We start from the raw sequence: 26,166 nt of genomic DNA on the forward strand, positions 1-26,166 counted from the left end.
AGCTTCAACGGAAAGAAGTTTTTAAAAATTAAAATTAATAAATCTTATTTACATTCAACTATATCTCAAAAAAGATTAAATAATTTAACAATGTTATCAATTGAAAAAAAATTATTATTAAAATTTAAATATAAAAATTTAATTAATAATTTTATATCTCAAAAAATTAAAAAAATTAATTTTATATAAAAAAATTTATTTTTAAATTTAATATTTTAATTTATTTTAAAAATTTTTTAAATCCATCATTATCGATCTTAAATCCGAATAAAAATAAGATAAATTTTTTTTAAAAAATAATAATAATTATTAAAAAAAAATTTGTCTATGACCTCGCAGATGCTTGAGCCGCCCTTGGCTCGCAGCAGACATCTTGATTATATTGCCCTGTCCCAAGCGTAGCATAACTTGACAGAGAGCGAGCGAGCTCTGCCTCTGCATGCTAGCTCTTCCCGTCGTCGACGAGGTAGTCGTTCCCCGCTCGTCGAAACAGCTCGATCGGGGTCAAACACCGTGGAGCTCGCGAAGCCCTCCGACCGCAGGAACACGCCCGCAACGCTGCAGCGGCACGAGTTCTTCTTCACCTCCACCTCGAACGGTACCGGATCATGCCCAACCTTGCCCCCACCCCCGTGTTGCTCTGCTGCACCTGAATGCTGAACTGACAGCCATGCTCGTCGCAAGGAGACGTAGCAGGGACACAGCAAGGAGGAGCTTGAGGACGAAAGCCATTTCTGCAGCTGGTTTTGTATTTTCTTCTAACAATTGAACAGCATTTATAGAGCCATCATATCTTCTCGTTGGTGAATAATTATCAATCGTGTCAGATTTTCTAAAACTGATGAAGTATTTACTGTGCGATCGGAACTTAAACAACACTTTTTCTTCTGTGTGGAAAATGGAGCCCAAAGAGAGCAAACTGTACTGTCTTCCACTGCTCCACAGGCGAAGAGCAATGCGCTCCATTATTCTTAGAAAAGAAGAAAAGATACCAGACAGAAAAGCATTCAACGTCCCACTAATTAAGACCCTCAACCAAATGCAGTAGAAGCCAGTTTATCTCAGAAGCATTCTATCAAACACCCAATTCCAAACCACTACGATCAAAGCAAGAAGACAAGCGTAAAAGCCTATATGTTTTATGTTTGAATTTTGTGTTGGAAATGTAAATGAAAACAAAAAAAAAAGATTGATGGAGAAGATCCGAGGAGTTTAATTTCATATTGGTAGTTGAGAAGAAACTTGGTTGGTTTATAATGTATCACAAGCATTGATGTTTTGAACAAATACATGGGAGGAGGTTCTCTCTCACGCGTGAGTGCACAGGTTTTTCTTTTCTCAATCATTGCTTCCCTTTCCTCTGCTTCCCCTCTCCGGTGGTGATAGCCTTAGGGTGTAATCAGTTCGCGCAGGAACAATCTATGCTTGATCGTTTATCCGGTCTTGTCATCCCGGAAAACAATCGTCCACCACCTTCTAAAGTATTTGTCGTTATATCCTGGGAATCTATTTTAAGATTATAAATCCCAGTTAGTCCCATTGACTATCTCTGAGGTGACCGGTCCGACCCCACGGAAGTTTTCCATCGGTCACCAGGGTAAATCGGGAAGTGCACGCAATGGCCAGCCCAGATGCTCAGCATTCTTTGATTGCGCTCCCCATTTGAAGTAAAATTCTGGCAGGAAATCTGTTTTAAGGAACTTGCATTCAGTCTCGACTGCTTGGCATCTCGGTCACTCGCTCCCCATTTGAAGCAAAATTCCTACAGGAAATCTGTTTTAAGGAACTTGCATTCAGTCTCGACTGCTTGGCATCTCGGTCACTCGACGTCTCAGCACTCTATGTCTCGGCCGCTCGACGTCTTGCTGACTCGACGTCTCGGTCACTCGACGTCTCGATCACTCGACGTCTCGGCACTCGACGTCGTCTCGACCACTCAATGTCTCAGCAGTCGGTGACTCGGCTATTCGGCGTCTCGGCACTCAGTGTCTCGACAGTCGACGACTCGGCCACTCAGACCCTCCCGGCAAAGATTGTCCAACATTTTGTAGCCTTAATTTTACATCAATTAAAGAGATGCTTGTTTATGAATTATACTCTGGATAGGCTCCAAGATGATCATTTAAGGCACAAGCCAGTGGTCTTGGAACTTTGTGACTATTTTTCAGGGTAGCGTGGACCAGTTGCCGGTGCCATTGTCCTTGTTCGGGGTATACTAAATTAGAAGGGTCTGCATGATTAGCTGTGCTCTTGTTCCTTAGCCCCATGCAATCACATGGAATGCAATTCTCAGATTGCATGTGATCTCTCGATCGAGATGATTTATCTTTTTTTTTTCAAGAAAAAAAATGTGTGCGTTTATGAGCAAGAACGATGCAGAACCCCCCAATCCATACATTTACATGCTGTTTAACTGCAATTCCACGACCCTGTTCTTGCTGCAGTTCTGCAGCTTCCCATCACAAAGCAAAAGGCACGATCAGAAGCAAAAACACACACACAATTCATCGGTTTCAGATCCCTTCGACTCTCAGTTGCAGTGGTGAATCTGCGTGCTGACGATCGGGAAATCCTGCGGCGTCATCCACGCGTACTTGAACCTCACCGGCGTCCCCCTGGAGATGGCCCGGCCGTCCCCCACGATGCACCGCTCCTCGTCGACCGGCCGGATGGCCCGACGGTTCACCGGCTCGACGCTGCTGAGCCCGTAGCACCTCAGCACCACCTTCGACTGCAAGCACCGGCAGCCATTGCTGACCGACACCTCGTACTCAGGCTTCCCTTCCACTACGCCCCCTGTCCTGCTCTGCCTTATGCTGATGTCCGCTGAGCTACACGGAGCTCCTCCCTGCCCTTCGTCGACGCTGCAGAGAAGAAGAAGGAGAGCTGAGAAGAAGAGCTTGTGCAGACTTGCTGCCATTTCGATTCTCTGCCCGCTTCTTAACTCTTGTGCCTTTATTTAATGGCATGAACAAACAAGTGGTGCCATATCCATATAACCACCATTAGCTTCGATGAGAGCTTTTCTTGTGTACGAACTTGTGGAGATTGATTCCTAGGGTTGATCACTGGAAGATATGATGTTAAAGTGGAAGATATGGTAGTTAAAGTGGATGTATATATCAATGGTGTTCATGATGGCAGGGGACAAGGCAAGCTTAATGAATGAGTGACTTCCCTGTTTGACTTGCCTTAGTGGACAAGCTGCTATCCTTAGTTTAGACTTTAGACTTATTAGAGCCATGTGGAAGCCATAGTGTGTTGTTTCATGCTCCTCTAATTTCGAGATATGATTGAGTCAATGACTGTGAGACAGATTTACTGTAGTAGACAAGAGTTAAATTTCAACTAAATTGAAGCAATGCTCTCTTCTGTAGTGATCAACTGTAACTTTCTGATTTATTTCCTCACAGATGATCATGAGACCAACTATGTAAGACTACTAGAATATAAATTCCACTTTTTACTGTAATATTTCATGTTCCTATTCTTCTTTTTCTTCGTCTTCTAAATAAATTTTTATTTAGTGCTTTCATTTAATGATGCAAGCAACAATAATATCAAGGCTTGGTTTCATGTTAAAGTTAGCCTCAATGGAATAATGTTAAAGTGTTTAATTTGATTTATTAGATGCTACTGTTAATTATAATATATGCCTTGATTCCATTGAGACATAACAATTTGATTTTATTAGTGTTATCATTTGATTGTATTAGGTATTATATTTTAGTTGTAATAAGTCATCTAGTTTAAGAGAGAATGACACAGTAAAGTAATCACAATTGAGTATTTTTGACTGATTGGATACTAGTCGGGTTGGTTTTCAAAGGAGTCAGGCGTTGGTTATCGAATAAGGAGATCTTTGAATAGGAGTATGAGACTTAAAGAAAACGCTAGGAGGATAGTCGAGTCAGAACTTGACTTGACTACTCCGATGCTAAGTCTGACTTCAAGGAAAAGGTGGAGAGAACGAAGAAAGTGAATGATAAATAGAAAGTAGTAAATAAAATAAATTATTTGTTTGTGTATTAGAATTGACTATCTTTAAATAAAAAGTGAAAGGTTGACATTGATTCTCAAAGAGTATTTTTTTTTTTTTGAGGAATACCTCTCGTGATGGTCGGTGCTTCAACAACCGTGTCCGTTTATGATGGACATTTTAACAACTACCGAGTTAAATCAGATTTTTAATTTGGTCATATAATGTTTGAATTCAATTCAAAAGGAATTTACTAAGTTCTTCTATCAAGATTTGACTTGATCCAACATCAATTTGACTGGAGATTTTTTATTAGAGGTCGACTTGACTCATAGTCAATTTGATTGGACTCGAGTTTGGCTTAACTTGATCAAAGTTCATCTTGATTTGGACTTTTAACACAATTTGACTGTTGACTCAACTATGTTGACGTTCCTTATCTTATAAGTAATATGTGATTTAGTTTAATTATTTTTTTATTGACTAAGTTAACTTTATTTTATATACTTTATGAATAAATAAATAAATAATATATATATATATATATATATATATCATCAAACAATTATAAAACTAAATATTTAATATTTAACATTAAATTCTTAACCCATAAAGAAGTGTTAATAGGTTTAAACTTATTAACAAAATTTAAAATGACCCAAAATGCTCAAAGTGCAGATTTTTTTTTAAAGATTAAAAATTTTAAATTATTTTTAATGGCTTAAAAACTTATAAAAAAATCCTATAACAAGAATAAATCCTATTGACAGTTGTAGAAGATGAGCAATTAATTTAAAGAAAATACTACATGCATATTTTATATTAAAAGGGAATAATATTGAACAATACTCAATATTCAATTTCTCTTTACATACATCGATCCATCGATCTGTTTTAATTAGTAGTTACTTGGTACCCGGCGGCGGCGGAGGCGGCGGCGGCGGCGGCGGCGAGGCGAATCCCTGCGCATCGAGGCCCTGCTCGCCGCCGTCCTCCTGCGGCTGCCACATGTGCGGCCACGCCTGGCGATGCACGTACATGTCCGCGGGCTGTCCCATCATGAGCCCCGGCGGCGGCGGAGCGTAATAGTAGGGGACGCCGGGGGCGGCGGCGCCGCCACCGCCAGGGCCGAGGGCGCCGTCGTCCTTGGCGGCCGCCGCAGCAGCAAGGTCCTCGCGGGGGACGATGTCGACGAGGAAGTCAAAGATGTCGGTTCGGGCGATGGCGGCGGCGATGTCGTTCTTCTGCAGGGTGCGCCGCTTGTTCTCCTCCGCGTGCAGCCAGGACCGGATGGTCAGCTCGAGGATGAAGAGCTCGCAGGCCTTGGAGAACAGGATGGGCGCCTCCGCCGAGATCATCCGCACGTCCTCGTCCGCCTTCATGATCTTCTTGATGCGCGCCAGCGGCAGCTGCTGGTTCTTGAACTCCGCCGCCGTCTCCATCTCCTGCCGCTGGTAGTTCCAGAACACCTGCAGCTGCTGGTTCTGCTGCTGCAGCAGGTGCTGGAACGGCCCCGCCGCCACCTGGTACGGCCCCGCCCCTGCCGGCGGCGGCTGGTTCTGCTCCATTACCCCCCTACTCACTCACTTTTCCAAATCGCACCAAAACGCTGCATCCGCTAGCTGCTTCAAGAGCTCAAGAAGAATGGATGAACAGGCACTGTGGAAATGGAATTGAAGTATATACGAGCAAAAATGAGTGGAGCTCAGGATTTAAATGAGGTGGAGAAAGGATATAGTGATAGGGGAAAAAGATAAGATGGGGACTCTCAACAAGTAAAGGACCTTATCCACCATTTGTAACTTATTTGTTTGTGAGTTAGACTTGAGATATTCTTCAATATTTTCCTCACTGTGCAGCCAATTGAGTAAAAGATCAGAGATGTTCTTCACTGTTTTTTTCTCATTCTTCACCTCCGCAAGCAACTGAATACATCAACATCATACTGATTTCTGAATTCACAGCCAGAGATTTTTATAGTTCAGATTAACAATTGATAACACAACAAAAATCTTTGACTGCGTCTCATGCATCAAGGACTCGACGTGCATGCATGTTCTATTATTAGTTCACTGATATATAAAGCAATTCACAACACAACAAATCTACTTCTTCTCGTTCCCCTTCACATTGCTAAGAGTACACAACAAACAGGAGGGGCAGTAAAAGGACTAGAGCTCATGAAAAATAAGGAGCTTCTTCAACTAATACACGCACCAAATGTAGTTTCCTCGCCTTTGCAGACTTTACAGGCACTAGAAGAAAAGGTGCCATATAGGCGAGGAAGGACAAGTGCATAACCTGAGTGTTTGTGAAAGAAAAAGAGAAGGTAACCAGCTGATATGATAACAATTATCAAGATGACTAACTGCGGACCTCTGAGTTCATCCGCTTGTAAGGTTCGGTTCAAGAAACAACTTCTTGCTAGCTTGATCCACGACCAATGCCACAACATCTTTTATTTTTTCCATCAGTTCTTCCAGACTATCTACTCCAAAGCTTCTCAAGTCGATGTCCTTCTTGTATCGCTGCTTGTATAGAGCTTGAAATGCAGTAAGGGGAACTGGACATGAGTAACAAATGAGAAGCTCTTGTACTTCTTGTCTAATACATTGAAGTTGATCCACAAACTCATCAGCACCTAAAAGAGGATCATCATTCTTCTCATCATCTGAGAACTCCTCAGATGAATAACCTGAATGAGGAGAGGTGATCATCGCCATGTTTTCCTCCATTACTTGTTTTCCCTTCTTATCCTTCCTTGCCATAGCTGGTCTAACATGACACCGCCTTGTATCGATGTTGCGTAGGCACAACAGCTTCTTATGTCCCTTGCCCACCACATATAATGAATCAGCCATTTTCTCAATGAGGTGCACCAGCTTACATACTCCATACTCTGCCTTATAGAGTGGTCGGCCAAAGAACTTTAGATACTCTGAAGGAACACGTGCAAGAGGCATACTCCCACCGGACATCTCAAGCAGCTTCACTATTTGACCCTTCAGACCCTGAAGGTCCCCTGGCTGAACCCACCATGCTTGTTCGCTGGCATTGTGATCTACTTCGGCACCTTCATTTAAGCCTGACGGTAGGCTTTGAGATCTTGATGAAATAAAAGGCCCCCCAACTAAGTTGCCGCTGTTGTATTCATTTGATGAATAAGAATTTTTACCAAGTCCTCCAGATGTATAGGTAGAGTTGTGGCAAAAGACCTGGCCGATGTTTGATTCCCTACCATATTCACGCTGAGAAATTCCTCTGTAAACAATAGCCTCCTCATCATTCTGAATATTTTGGATCTCTCCTATGCCACAACTACTATGATATGGAGTGAGATCAGAAACACCAGGCATAAAAGAGTTCACAGGAACAAAACCTTCACCTCGTGCTACACTAGGCCAGTCCCAAACAAATTGCCCAGCATTAACAAGCGCTGATGACACACCAACTCCGGAAGGAATTACAAGGATTACAGTGTAACCACGCTGACCAAGTATGTGCAAAGCTGGAGAAAAGTCTACATCCCCAGAGATTAGCATGATTGATGACGGTGGTCGGTTATCAAGTGCAAAAAGAAACATTTCAACTAAGATAGCTTTGTCAGCAGCATCTTTACGCCCATTTGGAACATCTACTAGTTTAACCCCAGTCCTTTGGCATCCTTCTCTTAGCCTCCGAGGGAAGGCATTGAAATCCCCATAAGCAGAAAACATTGTGACAGCTCCTCTAATGACAGGGTGCAGCCGTAATGCCATCCGAATGTTCCCAGCAACATCTTCAGGGCGAACATCATTTGGGACAGGGCAGTTCTCGATATCCCAAAAGATTGCCACTGGTCCATGCGAGGACCCTGCTTGCAGGTTGAGTGGATTAACTGGGTGTAGTTCTGAATCTATGCAAACTACACTGTTGGCATTTGAGATATCTGGTGCCATGATTTTTGGAGAAGAGCAATGACTAGCCATTGTTTTATCTTCATACGCCATTTAAGCTTCCTATATATGGATGCATGTTCATAGAAAATGAGACAGACAATATCTAAAAACAGGGAAAGATTGAGAAAGAATATATAAGTTGCACTGGTGTACAATACAAAGGCATCCAGATAGCCGTCCATCAGTCACAAACTACTTGCAACAATTTGTATGGTATAACACAAAGTAGCAATAAGTGAAGGCAAATATAAGCTCCATAGATAACTAGAATATTGGAATAAATTAGTCAATAAACAGAGTTCTATCAAAGCGGGGATGTTCTCTAAAGGCTGAAATAGCAAAATCACAACATCCTTAAGTCATCTCTTGGAGTTGAAAAGTTCATTTTTGATGCATGTCCAATCTAAAATAGAACTTTTTTACTTTGAACATAGTGTAGACCAAATGTGAAAAGTCATCCAAGCTGATCCCTAATACTTCGATAAACTTCTTAACTAAAAATAAATTATGATAGCTACCCTATAATACTGTGGAAAGGGAGTTGCCAAATAGATCAATCAAGCATATCAGCTGAATCACAATAATTGTAATAGAAAATCATAGTATTGCCGAATTAACCCAGTATAAATTCTAGAATCAACAACTAAATAGTGATAAGAGAACAATAAGTAAATAAATCAATTTAGTATTTTTTAAAAAAGAAAATACCATTTACAATAAGAGTCAAAATGCAAACAGCAGAAGGTTTGTGAGCAGAGCAACTAAGTGATGTAACCTCCTATAGGAATCAGATTCTGAACTAAACAGGAAAATATTTTGATCAACAAATTTTACCCTCTCTTAAAAAGAAGAATGAAAAAAAAGGGGGTTGTTAGTAGAAAGCCAAGCCAGGGGAATGCCTTCTTTTATCTTTCAGTTCATTTCAGTTGTAGAAATTTTGCAATCCATGTGAAGTGAGTCAAATACAAAAAGGATCCATAGTTATACATGGTCTCATGCGATGTTAACTGTGGTATTATCAATAAAGAATTTCAGTGGCAAAAATTCATAAATTCGAGCAATTATATATTTGAAGAGAACTGAGCTCTGACTGTCACTGGTGACAAATACTGCTGTTTCTGTGTTTATAAAGAAAATTTTTTTTACAACTATAGTCTGTGAATACGCTGAGTCTTGAGATGTATATAACGTTCTCATATCTGGTAGCAACTTAGATAATTAATATGATCATTCTTTCCAATCACTCCACTGTAGTTATTTGTTTTCCTTCAGGGTTGTCTGCTAAGTTCGCACCATGGCATCCCCACAATAGAATAGTTCTTTGAGCTTAACTTCATTTAGCAAAATGTAACCTAGAGACTCAAATTTTCCCAAAACATAGTACTTCTTGCGGCTGCTACTAAAAGCAAAAGCTATACAATCCTGACCTTCCAAAGAAAACCTAGTTCGATTGACGAAATAACACAAGAATCCAGATCGCATTCCCAAAACAGCGATTCAGTAACCAAGATAGTATCTTTAGCGCATGACAAAAGTTCATTTCCTCAGAAAAGAAGAAACCCTAATCAAACAACCGACCGACCAACGGCGCGCGGAGTACTCGCCAAATCAAATCCCCAACAGCAACAATCGCATCCTTGAACAATCACACACATGATAAATCGCACAAGAAAACCGAATTCCATCAAAGATCACAACTTTGGGCAAAAGAATCACTTTTTCCCATCGGAGGAAATGGGTTCTGAAACATCCGATCAAGTAAAACGAGATTTAAAAAGGAAACCTTTTTTTTCCTTCACTTACACATACGAAGCTTACCGGGATCAATTTAACTACAAATCGACCGTCTGCGCTCTCGCAGCAAAATCAGAGCTGCCTGGGCGGAGCGACTTCGACACTTGACCTCGCGAGAGAAGCCGGCGAAAAGAATACAACATCTCCACCTCTATCCTCTCTCTCTCTCTCTCTCATAAATAGCGGATACCATGTGAGTCCACTACAAAATGGCGTGTGTGTGAAGAAGTGATCTCCACCGTCCATTTTTTCCAATCACAAATTGGACGGATGGAATTTCATCACCGTCCAATCACAAAATATATATAAACTCTCAGTCTTTTTTTCGCACGTGCAAAATATTTCGGATCCAGACCATCCAACACACGTTTTCCATTAAATTCGACGCCGACATTCAATATTTTCTTTTAATAGTAATTCTCGAGTTTAGATGAAAATTGCCGATCTTATTTTTTCTTCTAAAAAAAAAATAAATCCCAGTCAGTCTCATGGACTCAATCCTTAGAGGTCAATCGAAAAAATTGCCGACCACCAGGATAAATCAGGAAGCCGTATGTCAATCGAAAAAATTGCCGACCACCAGGATAAATCAGGAAGCACATACGGCGGTCAATCCAGATGCATCCTTTGATTGCATTGCGTTCCCCATTTGGAGGAAAATTCCTGCAAATACGCCGTAGCTGGGGATCGAACCGCGAATCCCTGGGTCACAATCCGGATGTCCTACCGTTGCACCATTGTCCCGGAGACAAATCCTTGATAATGTGAATTTTATCTTTATTAACTTTAACACCATTCCAACAAGTTCACATGATCAATCCATGATCGAAAACAAATCGAGAAGTTATAATCGATTACTATGAAGAAAAACATTCTCTTAACTTTACCAAAATTTAATCTTTATCTATTTCTGCAACTCTATTCCGTCGTATTTTATCTTTACTAACTGATTCATTGTATAGATTCGATTCACAAACAATAAATTTAGTTAATATAAAAGATTAACAAATTGCGTATCCGATCGATGTAGATCAGTGAATCAGTGAACTACCCAGAAGACGAGAAGAACATAATTCATGGAAAACGTTCAACCATTGTCAAGTTCAAACAACTATGTAGAGATCTTGCAACCTTTGCAATTCCAAACATGATTTCCAACCGAAAGAATCGGGACGACGACACGATCCGGTACCGACCTCAAAACTCATCGACCTTGATGGAATCGCGAGGCATATCGTAGGCATCCTTGGATCTTAGTTTCTTCACACCAGCCATGAAGCAGATCTTGTCTGACTTGTAGCTTTCCACACTCACCTGGGTAACTTTGACCCAAACCAGGACCTTCGTCTTCATGCCTTCTATTCCTGACAACTTCCCTCTTGATAGAGTACACTTGACACGCTTAGCATATCGCAGAAGTGAAGAATCTTTGAAGCTGATCTCGCAAGCGGAAGGAAGGTGAACGATCAACTTCGATGTTGATTCATCGAACTCGTAGCATATGATGTTCCTGGGAAATAGGCCTTGGGGGAGGCCATGTTCGCGGAGGAGATCTGGTAGAGATTTTGGTGGTTTGCCTGTATAAAACAAGAACACAATGAACCAATAAGTACATCCTTTCGCTGCGGTTTAGTTAAACAAAAATCCGATCAGAGGTTAACTAGTGATCAAAGCCAAATTAGTCATCATAAACTTTGCTGGAGATTTGCAAATTCAAATATGAAAGTCATCATATACTCGCAAGCATCTTGTTAAGTTATCAACAGATGGCACAATCTAAAAAAAAAAAAACTACCAAGCAACACATCATCCAACCGGTTTCGTGAATGCACCGCACCTTCTGAGCATGTAAAGGATGCGATAGAACATAGACACAGGTGTGTTCATAATGACTCAATACAACTTTTTGACTGATCAGAATATTGTTGGTGTGATCACAAAGTTGATATAATGTGGTGATCAATTAGCATTCAGTAGGAATGAATTGTTAATAAACACAATAGTTCGGTTTGGCATTTTAGCTACACAATAAAGATGTGGAGAGGTTCTGAATGTACAACAGCACTATTGAGACATTTAACCTTCTCGCTTCTTCCCTGAACGAGAATTGTCACAGATCCAACGCGATGCGGTAACATCTCAGGGTTAAAGACCAAAAGAAACAAACAATCTTAGGACATAAAACTTGACCATCGACATAAATCTCATGGTAACATCCACGCACGTAGAACATTTCAACATACATGACCATTGACATAGAAAATTTGAGTTGATTATCAAAAATCCTAAACGTGTGAAATCGATGCGCCAATCGATATGATAATTAATCCCATAAATCCAATATGATCATGAGCACAAGATGTTCAATTTACCATGGAGCATGCATGTGTAACATACGATAAATGCCAATTCTAGATAATAGTTCATTAAAAGTTTCTTTTAAAGAAAAGGAAAAGAAGAAAAGAACTACATTACAGTATTAATGCCGATGAATGCTATGAGCATAGGTAACATAGTATTTGCATGAGGTGACAATAGGTGGCATGCCGATGGATTGCCATATAGCGCATATACAGTAGTGAGGGAAATACACAACATGTGCAGTTATCATTAAGAAATTACTTAATATTGAACATAAGTATATAAACCCGTAAAGGATGGTTTAAATGAGTATAGACATTCTGTACGAAAAATAATTCACCAGCCACTTACTAGATTACTAGCATAAACGCCGTAACTTCTAAGTTGGGAGAACACAAAAAGGGAAGAAAAAAAAATACAAAGTATGATTATGCTTAATTGGCGTTCCTTTTCAAGAGGTGTAATCATCATTGTGATTTTCGTAGTTATCACACTCCTCATTTCATTAATTTCTTTCACGGGATAGCTCATGAAAATCTCACACCAAAGTCAATAAGGTTTAGCTTCTCTTTAACCTATCAAATAACACTCCTCTCCATCCAACATAATAATTTTTAGCCAACAGATCGATTTCTGGTTAATCATCTCTATTTGGATTAAACAAATATCTCGATTTCTGGTTTATTCCCAAAGATCATGTTGAGTTAAACAAAAAAAGCTAATATAGTTTGGATGAGCAAAATGAAGATTAAAGCAATGTGTTACATGTTCATACGTACGTATATGTGATATGGTAAAGTCAATGTATGAGTAAATTGCTATGCAGAGATTGCTATTTCATTCAGTTTTGTAGTAATTTTAGAAGTTTGTAATTAATATGATTATCCACCAACCTTAATCCAACATCGGCTAGTAGTTCAAACAAGGTCATACTAATAAATCAGTAAAATTAGTTCAATCAGTAATATCTCCAAAAGAAACATCTCAAAACACAACGCGAAGAAACTCTCAGGTATGAAAGCAGAGAAATTCAGAATCCAGTGAGAGAAAAATGATAGATTAACAAAAACAAAACTGAAAGTATATAACTTTAGCAGAAAGGGCAAGCTATCGTCGAAATCACGCAATTAGTAGTTGGGGTCTTAAAGCAAGAGGACATTTCAACCAACGAAAGCTACACTCTACCTTGTATCAGATAATCACTAAAAAAGTTGACAAAGAAAGTTACGTGAGAGGTGAAGGATTGAGCATCTGTAGCATATCTCGAAATGATCCAGAATTACAAAAAATAAGAAAGATCTCGGTGCCTCCTTACAACAACAGGGGAAGTTGAAAATTTATGGCAAAGCAATGGTATAGAATCCCTCACCTTTCAGCTTCTCAAAGAGCCACTTAGCCTTCTCCTCCACTGTGCTCGAAAAGCGCTGATGAAATGAAGATCAGATCATCATAAGACATCAATCGAGAAAAGATTGGATAAAAAATGTAAATGCAGGCATGCATGCATGCGAATTCCCCCTTGTATGAACAAGAAAAGGGCAAAAACCAAAATGTAAGAGACACAAGATGGAAGGGTTTCTAGATTTAGCGTCGGAAATCTGAGCCACGAGATGACCTAAAAAATCCCTGGATCTCAACACGCACACTACTCTTCCTCCGCGCAAGATCGACATTTGGGCGAAAATGCCTTCTTTCACACCGCTTCTTCCATGAGATCAAAGAAACCGGTAGGGCTTACAGAGAAAATCGGAGAAATTACGAAAAAGGAAAGGTTCCGCTTACAGTGAGGTCATCGCTCATGGAGGAGATCTCCGCTTTGGCTTTCTTCGTGATGGAAAAGCTCGCAACTTTCATCAGCGCTTTCTCCATTTCGCCTGCTTCCTTCCTCCGAAGAGCTCGCCTCAGAGAGTGAGCGGATATAACGCAGAGCGAGAGTTAGAGAGAGAATAAAGCGGCGCCTGCGAGTGCCAGCTCGAGAAGAGGACAGGCACGTGACGAGTGCGGCCATTGAAGGGATCAGTGAGGCAAACGAAGCACCAGAACAGCTGCGACAGCAAATGCTTGTCTGCCACATGCCCTGTTTTTGTTTTCTATTTATAGTCCACTGGAAATTTAACTTCGATAGATTTTCAGTGCAAAAACTAGAAATTTATCCGCCGACATTTCAAAGATCTTGTTTTTAATTGTCGTTCTTCCGCCGCTTCAACTTTCCCCATTTCTCTCTCTCACACGCACAATGGGGTACCTCTCTTGCCGCGCCGACTCCTCGATCGTCGCCTCCCGATCTTTCTCCGCCACCTCCGCCGTCATTCCTTCTCAGCAGATCCCCGATCTTGATTCCGGCGGCAGCTCGACACACACCCGGGAATTCAACTACCAAGAGCTTGAATCTGCCACTGGAAACTTCTCCGACGAAGCTCTCCTAGGGCGTGGAAGCCACGGCACGGTTTATAAAGCAGTACTCCGAGGTGGTCGCCTGGTCGCGGTCAAGCGCCCCTCCCGCCGCCATTTCGACCTCTCCTCTCCCTCGCCCCCTTCCACCGCCGCTGCTCCCACTCGCGACGAGGTGGAGAACGAGATTGCGATCATGTCCGGAATCCGAAGCCCCCGTATTGTCAACCTAATCGGCTTCACCCCTTCCACCCCGGACCGCAAGGAACGGCTGCTGGTGGTGGAATTCATGCCTAATGGTACGCTCTACGACCTTCTTCACTCCGATCGCCATCCGCCTGGATGGACTCGTCGTCTCCGACTCGCGCTTCAGACGGCCAAAGCCCTTCGTACTCTCCATTCTGTGCAACCGCCGGTCATCCACCGCGACGTCAAGTCGGAAAACGTACTGATCGATCAAAACTTCAATGCTCGGCTCGGGGATTTCGGTCTCGCCCTCCGCGACGAAGCTAACGCCCAAATTCCCTTCCGCTCGACCCCTCCCGCAGGCACGCTTGGCTATCTCGACCCTTCGTACGTCACTCCGGAGAACTTGAGCACCAAAACAGACGTCTTTAGCTTCGGGATTTTACTTCTGGAGATAATGAGCGGCCGGAAGGCCATTGATGTCGCCTACTCTCCGCCTTCGGTGATGGAGTGGGCCGTCCCTTTGCTGAGAAAAGGGAAGGTGGTGACGCTTTTTGATCCGAGGATCGCGCCGCCCAAAGATCCGGCGGCGAGGAAGCAGCTGGCTTCACTCGCTGCTAGCTGCGTAAAGTCCTACAAGGAGATGCGGCCTTCTATGCAGGAGGTGGTGGAGCAGCTCAAGGTGTTGAGCAAGACAGTTTCTTCTAGAGCATGGAATTCTCTCTCGATTGCCAGCCCGTGCTCGGTCGTCGATGTGGAGAAGACCCTTACCAAACGGAATGCTAGAGCGTGGATAGGACTTTGGAGTTCAGGTTCAAGCATTTTTGCAGATAAGGAGCCAATTGCTAAGGTTGAAGATCTTCCTGTTGTTGTAAAGAAATCTCCTGTGATTGTGAATCAATCTCGTTCTTTGCGAACGAGGAATATGCTCTCACAGAAAACAAAGGGAAGTACAAATCTTTTAGAACTCATGGCTCAACCTGATGCAGCACTGGCTGTTAGCAGTAACAACAGGGCTAGGACCTTGCAAGCTGTTCATGATTTCCATGAGAGTGCTGCAAGTTTTCAGTTGAGGAACCGAACTGTGACAAATAACAAATTGAAATCATTCTTCTCATCCAATCTATCTATCAATGATATAGATAGGTTGGATGAGAAAGCTAATGATCAAACTACAGATCGCCTTTAACCTCATTAGGTTTGTTACAAACCTCATTGTTTGTTGTAGTCTATTTGTATTACTGTTGGATTATCATTTTTTTTTTGGAGGAAAAAAATATTCTTATTTTCCTACGTAACTTGCAATTACAAATGTCACAGTTGTAGGGACTATTCTTTTTGTCAAATTTTCATTCTTACATGTATCTATTTTATTACTTGTTCTACAATTTGTTGATAAATAGCTCTCATTTGGTCCTCTTCTGGTGACCTTCCTCTAGTTATTCTAGAGGAAGTACAAATCCTTACTTCTTGAACTGTATTTATGAAATTATGAATAACATTACAATAGATTATAGGATAAATAGCTTACAATCTAAATAAACAGCATTGAGCTGCTCTAACAACTGCTAGAGTAGAATTTGATCATCAAAAAGACAAAAACAAAAACAAAAAAACTGCCAAAAATTGAACAAGAAAAGGCTGATGAATTGAACCTCAAGCTTCCACAAGTCCTTGTCGCAAACTCTTCTTAGTTTTGCCTTCTTTTGGACTAGCCTTTTTATCTCCATCCTGGTTATTTTCGATCTTTGCAAATACTGGCTTTGCTTCTGCCATTACTTGGCCTGCCTTGAGCTCGCCCCATCGAGTATCGTCCTGCATCGAAAGGAAAAAAACTCAAAATAAGCATGAACTGAAGAGTGAAGAAAGAAAAGATGCCAAGAGCTCGATCATTACCCAAGTTACAGCTTCGAATTGTTCTTTCGAAAATCCAAGCTGACTATATATTCTAAAACACAGGCTTGGCGCGACCGGAGATAAAGCAGCCGCGATTATTCTCATTGCCTCCAGTATAATAACAAGATCCTGTGTCGATGCCCCACAGAAGAAACACTAATGACTTTATGATCACAAAACAAAATCACAAACTAGCAAGTTTGTTTATCTTCAGGTTGATGATCAATGTTTTCGGAAGAAGAAAATTGTTCACAGTGATAAACCTACTTTCACTTCACAGTAAAACACATGAATATATATGGGGCCATGCCTGAACAGATTGAATTTTAACGAAATCATGACTTTCAGCAATGAATAAGTAGTCTGCTTTAGAGATAGATACCTTTGCTGCCATTTCAGAACTAGCACCTCCTTGCTTAAAACGAGACCATGGAGCATTTTTATCCATGTAAAGATTACCGACATTACCGATTTCTAAGATAGATTCACAAGCTGATGACAATGAAAGGTTTTCGTAGTGGAACTTTGCCTTCTCCACCTGCACAAAAGCAAACTATTTGTAATTCGGCCAAACATGAATCTCAAATCTTCCATCATAGACAGTTCAGTTGTGTTAAAATTGTTTCTACACTTTTAGGCGAATGCTATTTAAAGTTTGTAATAAAAGCAATAAAAGAAGAAATCCTATCTTGAGAACAAGTGAAGTGAACCAAAAGAAAAGAGAATCCAATGATATCTTCATTAGTTGCAAAGATTGTTCCAAATCCCTTATTAGAGTTCACAAATCCATACTAATTAGGTCACAAACGAAGTAGAATTTAGAAGTGAAATAAGATAAAATAATTCAGAATTAAGTATACATGATATTCAATTGAAGTATGGTACAGTCTAAGAGACCTTATGATTTGGTTAACTAAGTTATTCTACCAACTTCCAGCAATAATAAATGTGACACAATGTTTCTAATTAAGATAAACTATTTATTTAATAAGTCCAAAAAGGATTTAAAAAATTGCACATGATCATTATACGCTTACAAATAAGCAGCTTCTTAATCAATCCTTAGGCTAATAAACAATTACTTGTCTAGTAACCGACCATGGAAAAAGAACATGATGATGGGCTAGACAGTACACTAATGTCCCCCAAACTATTAGATTCTTGAAGCAAAACATCAGAGGACATATCTTAAGTTCATAAACATGATTCAAAAGAATTTGAGTAGTGGTTCTTAGATTATACCAATTGGCTCACAGAATCCTTAAATGAATTCCCTTCTACAGCAACAATAGAATCACAAGGCAAAGTTGACTGGCAATTTTTCTTCAATAGTCCAAGAGTACGGTTGAGAAGGTTTCCTGTAAACATTCAATATCACCATGTGTCTAAGATGATCCAAGGAATAAAAGATCAAGTGCCCAGATACTAACAATGGAAGTAAACAAACCTAAATTGGAGAAAATAAGATGCCAAAAAGGGCATACCAATTGTATTAGCAAGATGAGCATTTACAATGTTGACGAAACGCTCCTCTGAATAATCTCCATCATTACCAAATTCCACTTCCCGCAGGAAGAAGTATCTAACAGCATCTGCTCCAAACTTTCGCACTAGATCCATTGGTTCCAACGTATTTCCTAACGATTTCCCCATCTTCAAACCATCCTAAAATTTCAAAATAAAAAGTATTGCTACATGAAATGTAAATGGGTACATGAGATGAATACTCTAAGATCAAAAGTTGAACAAAATCAGTCTATGAAGAAGAGCTGACAAACTATTCAAGGAGATATACTCATGGTTATGAAATGCAATAAAGACAACATACATAAGCAACATAAAAATTAATCCATATTCAATGTGCAAGGCCAATGATTTACAAAAGATCAAAAAATAAATGATAGTTACAGTAAATTCAGAGTGTCAAAAACAAAATAAAGATACATATAAAGCATATTAGTGGCTAGCTCATGTTTTATTATGGCAAATGCATCTGCTTGTTGCACAAACATGTTAAAATAAACATCACAGCAGAGATCCAAAAGGCCCACAAATTTAACCTTACTACAGGATATATATATATAGTGAGAACTTTATTTGATTTTGTCTTGAATTCAAGAAGGTAGTTATTTTCATATACTTTCATAGATGAAGCTTATCATAAAGCTACAGAAATTAAATACATCCTTGAGTGTGAGAGAGTGTAGTATACAGCTGTAAAGAATAAATAGTATCATGAAAATAAATTTTTGACAAATAAAGGCACAAACACAAGTTGAGAACGAAGTATATTATCCAAAACTGACACAAACTTTAGAAACAATGCTCAAACCTTATTTCTCTTGCATCCAAAGAACTTTTGATTCATTCACATAACTCAAATTTGTGATGATTTTAATTTCAAAAACTATTAAGGGTTTTCGTTGACCAGAGTTTATAGGTAAAACTGTCCTGAGGGTGGGCGGATGGACTACACGAGCACCAATCCAACACATGTACTTCATGAAGAAATATAAACAAGAATTTCATCTGGAAAGAAATAGAATAATTAATGTACATATGTAAATGGTTCCCAGTTAAGTTCCCTACAAATACCTTTGTTAAAAATCCATGACCAAATACCATGTTTGGAACACTTAATCCTGCTGATAGTAGCATAGCTGGCCAGTAGACCGCATGGAACCGCAATATATCCTTCAGATGTGCAGCACAAATTAGTAATATTTTCTTTTCGATACTACCAAACTCCATCAAATTTAAGAAAATGATAATTCTGCTAAGTCGTAGAAAATGAACTGAAGTTCAAAAAAACCGCTTGTCAAATCCCAAATCAATGAATATAATAAATTGTTTGTGTTTAGAGGAAAAAGTATTAGTGGATCATTGCCAAAAATACTAAAACACAAGTTGAATCCTACAAGAGAATCTGAACCAAACAATTGCACCTTTCCTATCAAGTGCAGTGAAGCAGGCCAACCAGAATTAACAGCTTGTTGTAAGTTTGATTGCTCACTGTCCTCTGACAATGCAGAAATATACCTACATAGCAAATTCAGTGTTAAAGAACTATTTCACTTGACAATGTATGTGATATTGGCCTTTCTACAGAGATGAAATCACACAAGCCATTATAATTATATAAAAATCCAAACAAATCTAAATTACAGCAAGAGGATAAAATCACAAGAAGTCAATTGAAATTGTTGCCAATTATCAAGGAGCCAGTACAAGCCATTAGCTGGCTTTAATTCATAACCATGACAGCACCATATAAACTGAGGGATAACCTTACCCCAACAAAGCATCAAACCAGACATAAATAGTTTGTGTCTTGTCATTTGGCACAGGTATACCCCACTCTACAGATGAACGGGATATAGAGAAATCTTTTAGTCCATTTGTAATCCAACCTTGCACCTACAAGAGTGCTTTCTTGTGTAAATACCATTATAATCTGTAAGAAATTTGTTGAAGTGAACAATATACTGAGGTGTTAAAGCCACTATATATTCCCTATTAACCTAATAGTTCTAACAATAAGATCACGATCTACAGAATGATTAAGCAGGAACTTCATCAATGAGCTCAATATACAATGCTTACGGTAACCATTCCATGAAAACATCAACACCATCACAGACAACTTTTCTTTAAAAATTTGCCAAGTATGACAATTATCATTGATGGTGGCAATCTTGGTTGTTAAACTCCAACACAATGACTGTACTGCTAAAAGAAATGTCTATAAAGCATAATTTGTTGATAACTTACATAAGGTATATTTACTCAATATAAATTGGGTAGAGAGCTTTTCGAAAAGGGAATCAACAAACTTAACAAGCCAAAAATAATTTCTTGCCTTCTGGATTGTAAAATATGATAAAATAGCACCATATCTTTAGATCTCATGGCTGTGAGGCGATGGTATTTAGAACACTAGTTAGTGTGCATCGCATGAATCCACTCATTCTTTTTCCTGTATAAATAATGCGAACATTGAACATGCTTGAAGCCTAACCTCATTCAAACGGAAAGAAGGCTTCACAAAATCAGGGTTAGATGATATATAGTCTTCCAGTGCCTTCTGATATTTTGATAATGCAAAGAAGTAGTTATCTTCCTTCCTCAGAACACAAGGCTTTAGATGCATTGGGCAACAATTATTCTCAAGCAATTCTTTCTCATCCTGCAAATAACATCAAACATTATCAGGAAGAATGGAACAAAACAATATAAAAGAATGAAATGAAGGGAAACAAATGGACAGAATGCTAAGGTAGACAATTTTTGTAAAATATTCAGTATCAAACAGTGTTTAAACTTATAATGATAGTAAAATCAGTTTTGTTCTCCTTACTGCAAGAAGCCTTAAGGTATACACTTTACTATAAGCATAAAAACACTATAACATGTCAATAAGTATGTCATTCACCAACTAAAGAGTAATAACACTTTTGCAGCTAAGCAGTCAAATCTAACCTTGTACTCTTCGCAGTTCACACAGTAAAGCCCTTCATAATCAGCTCTATATATGTCACCATTGTTAAGCACTCTGGAATAAAACTCTTTGACTATTGCTTCATGCTTCTGATCAGTAGTACGTATGAATTTGTCATATGAAATATCTAGCTGCAAAAGATCAAGCAAGATGGAGGATAGAATCTTATTTATTGCCAATCTTGAAAAACTATTAAACTCATCATTGAGGGATGTAAATTGACTTAAATAAGTATTACATATCAGGTTGATAATTACCTCTTTCCATAGAATCTTGTAAGACTGTGAAATAGTATCACAGTGTTCACTTGGTCTACTTCCACTAGCTTCTGCAGCAGCAGCAATTTTCTCTCCATGCTCATCTGTCCCTGTGATGAATACAACTCTCTTACCTAGCAGCCTCTGAGAATAAGAAAGAAGTAATAAAGCCTTCATAAATCTGAAATGAATAATAGTTCACAAGAAATAACTTCCAAGAGGTGCGATCAACTGATCATGTTGGTTGTTTGAGACATAGGACAACAACAATAATCATCAAGGACTCCAATGCTTCCTCCATCTCTTTAAGAAACGCCACAAGATGTTTGAACCCGCACATGTTATCACCTCATGTATCAACTATGTTCGTATGTTTGGTCTTTGTTCTCTGTTTTTTCTTAGAAGGGAGGAATTAGAAGAGCAAGAAAATAAAAGTTAAGAGAGACGAAAATGAAAAGAAATTAGATTATATATATTCCGCCTATTCCCACCCTTTTTGTTCACTTGGACGAACTGAAAGAAAGTAAATAACGCCAGTTAGAGTCATAATTTTTTCCTCAGTTCCAATCAGATTTGTGCTTAATTATAAAAATGAGAGAACTTGGATGTAATTATATTCCTCCCTCCTCTTCTATTCCTTCCCTTCCAAGCAATTAAAAGAAATTGACAACTTTATTTTTTCATACATTTCCTTTTCCTCCTACTTCTGGCACAGTAATCACATCATTAAGTGAATATCAACTGCAGATTACTAGTATCGTATTAAATAATAATAATAATAATAATAATAACCCATCTTCCAATCGAACATCTCGATGCCCTTAAGTAATGGCGTCTTCTATGGGGCACACAATAACAGACTAAGAAAACGATAAAGAACGACAATGTGAAAGACATATTTAAGAAACCTGAAATCTAGCAATGGCATCAGCAGCTATGGTGGTATAGGCGCTTCCCATATGAGGCGGCGCGTTGACGTAGTAAAGAGGAGTGGTGAGCACAAAAGTTTCCTCCTTTCCGCCAGTCTTGACTTCTCCAGAGACACCCCCGCTCTGCGGACGACTGTAGCAGCGAACGGAAGTCGATACGAGGGACGAGGGGCGCCGGCAGACGAGGAAAGGGAATGAAGAAGCGAGTCCCTTGGCCCGAAATCTCATAGAGGAGGAAATCGGCGCAACGGCAGCGATTCCAGTTTGGGACCAGAGGAGAGCACGGCCGGCGGCCATGGCGAGAGAGGGGGCGAGCTCAGTGTCAACCTCGCCGAAGGCTGATAAGGTAGCCCTCGGGTTAACGGGTTCGGATTTAGGTTGCCTGGGTATCGGTTATGGGTTCACGAAACGTGATAGGATCCGATCCGTCTTATCCCTACACGATGGCAACGGGTTCGGGGATTGGCGGGGAAGCCTTCTCCATCCCCGTCCCCGAAACCCAAACCCATATACCATCTCCGTCCCCATCCCTGTCGGGTATCATAATTTAAATATCATCCCCGTCCCCGTCGGATTTCGGGTATCCAGCGAGTTTCGAAGATCCCCACAGATTTCGGAGGTGGTTTTCTCCGTGGGTATTTCCATGGGTATCCCCATACCCATACCCATACTCATCCCCATCCCCGTCATGACATATTTAAAAAGTATTTTTTTTAATTTATTACTTTTTTATTAATTAAAAACAGAAAATATTATTTATTTTAGAAATAATGAAACTACAGTATTCAAACAAGTAATTATTAATATGACTTATTTTTTTCATTTAATATAAGGATATAATCAAATTAATGAATCTCAATGAATGAAATTATCAAAGTCGAATTCGGGGATGAGGACGAGTAAGTTTTGGAATACCATCCCGACCCATCCCCGCTTTTCGAGATTCGAAGATTCCCCATTCCCATCCCCGTTTTCTCAGATTTGGAGATTCCTCGATCAAAATGGGATCAGGGAACGAATTCCCCATCGGGTCCGGGTCTAATTGCCAACTCTGGCTCCGTGCTTACCACTGATCTACTTCGGGCGGGGCGCAACGAAAAGGATTAATCGAAACCCTAAACCGCGGGCGGAGTCCGCCGTCACGCCGCTTCCGACTGCCTCCTGTTGCCCATCGCCGCCGTGCCGCTGCTCGTCGAACCCTTCTTCGCTCCTTCCTCCGGCGATCAGTTGAGGTACTTCATGTGTTTCTTCTATTTCTTCCATCTATTCCCTTCTCTTTCTGTTTCATGGCCGGTCATGGCGCTGCCTCTAGAATCATGCAAAATTGCAGCTCTAATTTGCAAGTTATCGATAGTTCCGCTAATTGATCAACACTAATTTCAACTAGTTTACAGTTCAAAGATGAACATGGATAACAAGGAGAACATCACTGGTTTCTTGAACGTCACTAGTGTACGCTTTTCAATACAACTGAAAACCTAGTTTTAATGATGAAAAGATCTCACTCAGATTTTCCGTGGGCTACATTAACCACTCCATTCTTTTACTTAGTTGCAGAAACAATTAGATACTCAACTAGTGACGACTGGATAGGATCGAGGCGTTCATGGGCACTTGGGTTTGTTCTTGCTGTTCTTGTTGTTCTTGACTACCTTGTCCCTGTAACAAGGGCACTCGTCCTTGTTGCCGTAAGTCCCCGAGGGCACGCACTTGCAGTCCTCGCAGCACATCCCGCAGTAGTTGAGGCACCGGTCCATCACCCCCGCCTTCGCACACCTCACCTTGCACTTCGCCTCACAAAACGCTGAAATCGAAATTCAAAAGATCAAACAAAATGCAATGCATGATTGTAAAAATTGCAAGAACTGTTTGCCTGAGCCAGCCATGGCAGCTTGGAGGAAGGCAGAAGCGAGGAGCAGAAGCAGGAAAGCAGTGGATGCAGAGAGGAACTTCATGCTGAAATGCAGCATGGTTCAGGTAATGGAGCAGCGATGAGCATTTATAGGAGAGGTAAAATGGTAGAGAAAGTGAAGTGTTGGGCTGGCAATGGCACGGTGGTCGGAGGGTTATGGGAGGAGGACAGAAGTAGGTGGTGCAATACTGAAGCGTGCAGAGAGCATCTGAATTAAGTTGAGAAAGTTGGTGACAACTCTTGCACACCTGGATTGCTTTCATTAAAGTAACTTAGCTGGTCAATAACAATAGGGAATCACTGAACTGCATGTCTGATCTTAAGTGATGTTTAATCTGTGAAATTGCTGATAATTTTCACTTACTAGTTTTTTTTACTGACAATTGATTAGCTTTAAATGCTTTTTGTTTCGTTTTAGTTTAGATGTTTTCAGAGGACTGACACTCTGACAGGAAGATGGCTTCCTCCTCGTGGTCTATTAGGCAATGCTGATGCTTGATGCCAACCAGATTTTAGCTGTGTAGCGTAAGGTATAATATTGAAAAATATATTTTTTAAAATTTGTTCAGGTGCCACATGTTCCAAAGTTTCATCACTATTCAATCCACATAATCTCCATGATCACAATATCAACCACTTGATTCTAGCTGCATTGCCTTAATCCTTTGAACTCCTTCGTGATGTAATTTTAGAACATAATTTATACATATTTAGAGATCGACTTCTAAAATATTATTTCATTTGAAATTTTAACTGTTTTTGTTTGAGATCATCTTTCAGATGAGTCGTCGGCCACTTAGCTTGAAAGTTGACAGTCAAGATGGTACCCATAAACAGCGAAGGAAGAGGACAAAAAGCTCTGACGTGCTATCGAACACTGAGCTGCACACAAAGAGAGAAGAGTGAGAACGGAGATCAGGAGTACCCTGACTCAGTCGTTCTGACGCTCAAGTTAAATCGCCGTAAGAGAGGAAAGCACGAAAATGAGAAAAATGAAAGTGTTTTTGGCCCAATGTGCATACTTGCACCCACAAGAGGTAGAGATTGTTATATAGAGTGGCGAGAGAGAAAGACGTCCTATTTTAATTAAGGAGAATATCTCATCAAAGATTGTACCAGAGGAGATATCACATAGTTGGTAAAGTAGAATATTCCATCATCGTCGTCATTGCAGTGAAGGGTCCTATCACTCATGCCTGATATGATTTTGGATTATGCTATCATAAAGTAGTATCTTAATGGATGTGAGCTACCCCAAATGTCATATTATAGCACGTGTCCTCTGACGATGACAAGTTGAATGATAGAGTGTTAAGAGTCGGATTCGGATGGACTGAACTAATTGAGCAAGGCACTAGGTGAGAGGAGCTCAGGTGGCAAAGAGAGTTCAGACTTAAAGCTACTCGAGATCGAGAGTCAAGACGTAGTCCGATGGAGCTCGGGACCGAGTGGAGACTTAGTTAGGAGGGTTGGACTATGAGCTTAGTGTTGAATCCAGAGTGGAGCAGTCGGGTATTTCATCTTGAATCGAGCTGGTTGTTGAGTCAAAAGTCAGAGTCTATTTGTTTGTCGAGTTGGGGCTTGATCATCTTGCAGGGCGTGAGCGTGGAATTCGTTGTGGGATCAAGGTGTGGGGCCCAGCTAGTTAACCCAGAGTCAGGCTTTCTATCTACGTGTCATCTCTGATCAGATCAAATCTTGAACTTCTCGATCAAATTACACCAACCCACAACATTAACTTAATCTTTTTATTGTTTTACCATTGCGTCGCACTTGTGAGAGTAAATCTCTTCTAGCTATTTAGGTGTTTAAGATTAATAAAAGCACTTCCACTCAATGCATTGCTCTGCAACATTTAGCAGAAGCAGACACAGAACATTGCCAATGAACACACTTTCTATCACATTAATCCAAGAACAATCTCAAATGATAGATACACTTCATAATCTCACTACTTCTGATCAGGAGAGCTGTCGAACCAAATTGTATGGTATGAAGCAACATTTTCTGCCCATTTTTTACCTT

At 40.1% G+C, this 26,166-nt stretch overlaps 7 protein-coding genes across 8 annotated transcripts; 1 reads left to right on the forward strand and 6 right to left on the reverse strand.

The window, feature by feature from the left end:
• Positions 1-2,388: 2,388 nt before the first annotated feature.
• Positions 2,389-2,920, reverse strand: LOC141835497 (TPD1 protein homolog 1-like). The gene has a single exon (XM_074722915.1). It carries the CDS (start codon positions 2,918-2,920, stop codon positions 2,531-2,533), a length of 390 nt encoding a protein of 129 aa, XP_074579016.1. The 3' UTR covers positions 2,389-2,530.
• Positions 2,921-4,770: 1,850 nt separating this feature from the next.
• On the reverse strand, positions 4,771-6,002 carry LOC141835893 (nuclear transcription factor Y subunit C-2-like). The gene has a single exon (XM_074723285.1). It carries the CDS (start codon positions 5,545-5,547, stop codon positions 4,885-4,887), a length of 663 nt encoding a protein of 220 aa, XP_074579386.1. The 5' UTR covers positions 5,548-6,002; the 3' UTR covers positions 4,771-4,884.
• Positions 6,003-6,061: 59 nt separating this feature from the next.
• Positions 6,062-9,869, reverse strand: LOC141835892 (uncharacterized). 2 transcript variants are annotated; one of them, XM_074723283.1, is made up of 2 exons: positions 9,736-9,869; positions 6,062-7,977 (listed from the first exon to the last, which is right to left on the reverse strand). In XM_074723283.1, exon 2 carries the CDS (start codon positions 7,966-7,968, stop codon positions 6,364-6,366), a length of 1,605 nt encoding a protein of 534 aa, XP_074579384.1. In that variant the 5' UTR covers positions 7,969-7,977; positions 9,736-9,869; the 3' UTR covers positions 6,062-6,363. The 2 variants fall into 2 exon arrangements, with proteins under 2 accessions (XP_074579384.1, XP_074579385.1); XM_074723284.1 differs by having other exon boundaries at positions 9,721-9,853.
• Positions 9,870-10,734: 865 nt separating this feature from the next.
• LOC141836650 (uncharacterized protein At5g01610) lies at positions 10,735-14,013 on the reverse strand. The gene is made up of 3 exons (XM_074724158.1): positions 13,855-14,013; positions 13,442-13,496; positions 10,735-11,288 (listed from the first exon to the last, which is right to left on the reverse strand). The coding sequence occupies exons 1-3, from the start codon at positions 13,939-13,941 to the stop codon at positions 10,909-10,911; spliced, it is 522 nt and encodes a 173-aa protein (XP_074580259.1). The 5' UTR covers positions 13,942-14,013; the 3' UTR covers positions 10,735-10,908.
• A 295-nt stretch (positions 14,014-14,308) lies between these two features.
• LOC141836753 (serine/threonine-protein kinase-like protein At3g51990) lies at positions 14,309-15,838 on the forward strand. The gene has a single exon (XM_074724276.1). It carries the CDS (start codon positions 14,309-14,311, stop codon positions 15,836-15,838), a length of 1,530 nt encoding a protein of 509 aa, XP_074580377.1.
• A 286-nt stretch (positions 15,839-16,124) lies between these two features.
• Positions 16,125-22,526, reverse strand: LOC141836257 (methionine--tRNA ligase, chloroplastic/mitochondrial). Its single transcript, XM_074723697.1, has 12 exons — positions 22,209-22,526; positions 21,301-21,444; positions 21,025-21,174; positions 20,564-20,731; positions 19,838-19,962; positions 19,491-19,584; positions 19,141-19,239; positions 18,030-18,210; positions 17,788-17,903; positions 16,928-17,083; positions 16,546-16,674; positions 16,125-16,464 (listed from the first exon to the last, which is right to left on the reverse strand). Exons 1-12 carry the CDS (start codon positions 22,524-22,526, stop codon positions 16,306-16,308), a joined length of 1,839 nt encoding a protein of 612 aa, XP_074579798.1. The 3' UTR covers positions 16,125-16,305.
• Positions 22,527-23,833: 1,307 nt separating this feature from the next.
• On the reverse strand, positions 23,834-24,199 carry LOC141836477 (peamaclein-like). Its single transcript, XM_074723979.1, has 2 exons — positions 24,103-24,199; positions 23,834-24,033 (listed from the first exon to the last, which is right to left on the reverse strand). Exons 1-2 carry the CDS (start codon positions 24,197-24,199, stop codon positions 23,834-23,836), a joined length of 297 nt encoding a protein of 98 aa, XP_074580080.1.
• Positions 24,200-26,166: the final 1,967 nt, after the last annotated feature.

This window comes from Curcuma longa, chromosome 10 (assembly GCF_044706935.1).
Source record: "Curcuma longa cultivar G26 ecotype Majalengka, Jawa Barat chromosome 10, ITB_CL_G26_1.1, whole genome shotgun sequence".
Classification (NCBI taxonomy): domain Eukaryota; kingdom Viridiplantae; phylum Streptophyta; class Magnoliopsida; order Zingiberales; family Zingiberaceae; genus Curcuma; species Curcuma longa.

Coding starts and splice junctions, on each gene's coding strand:
- LOC141836477 (XM_074723979.1), bottom strand. CDS start 24,199: ATGCTGCATTTCAGCATGAAGTTCCTCTCTGCATCCACTGCTTTCCTG. Junction 24,034..24,102: donor AGCTGCCATGGCTGGCTCAG/GCAAACAGTTCT, acceptor TTTCGATTTCAG/CGTTTTGTGAGGCGAAGTGC.
- LOC141836257 (XM_074723697.1), bottom strand. CDS start 22,526: ATGGCCGCCGGCCGTGCTCTCCTCTGGTCCCAAACTGGAATCGCTGCC. Junction 19,963..20,563: donor CTTCTTTCCGTTTGAATGAG/GTTAGGCTTCAA, acceptor GCACTCTTGTAG/GTGCAAGGTTGGATTACAAA. Junction 16,675..16,927: donor GTTCTGAAATGGCAGCAAAG/GTATCTATCTCT, acceptor GCATCGACACAG/GATCTTGTTATTATACTGGA.
- LOC141835892 (XM_074723283.1), bottom strand. CDS start 7,968: ATGGCGTATGAAGATAAAACAATGGCTAGTCATTGCTCTTCTCCAAAA.
- LOC141836650 (XM_074724158.1), bottom strand. CDS start 13,941: ATGGAGAAAGCGCTGATGAAAGTTGCGAGCTTTTCCATCACGAAGAAA. Junction 13,497..13,854: donor CCATGAGCGATGACCTCACT/GTAAGCGGAACC, acceptor TCATTTCATCAG/CGCTTTTCGAGCACAGTGGA. Junction 11,289..13,441: donor GCTCTTTGAGAAGCTGAAAG/GTGAGGGATTCT, acceptor TGTTTTATACAG/GCAAACCACCAAAATCTCTA.
- LOC141836753 (XM_074724276.1), top strand. CDS start 14,309: ATGGGGTACCTCTCTTGCCGCGCCGACTCCTCGATCGTCGCCTCCCGA.
- LOC141835497 (XM_074722915.1), bottom strand. CDS start 2,920: ATGGCAGCAAGTCTGCACAAGCTCTTCTTCTCAGCTCTCCTTCTTCTT.
- LOC141835893 (XM_074723285.1), bottom strand. CDS start 5,547: ATGGAGCAGAACCAGCCGCCGCCGGCAGGGGCGGGGCCGTACCAGGTG.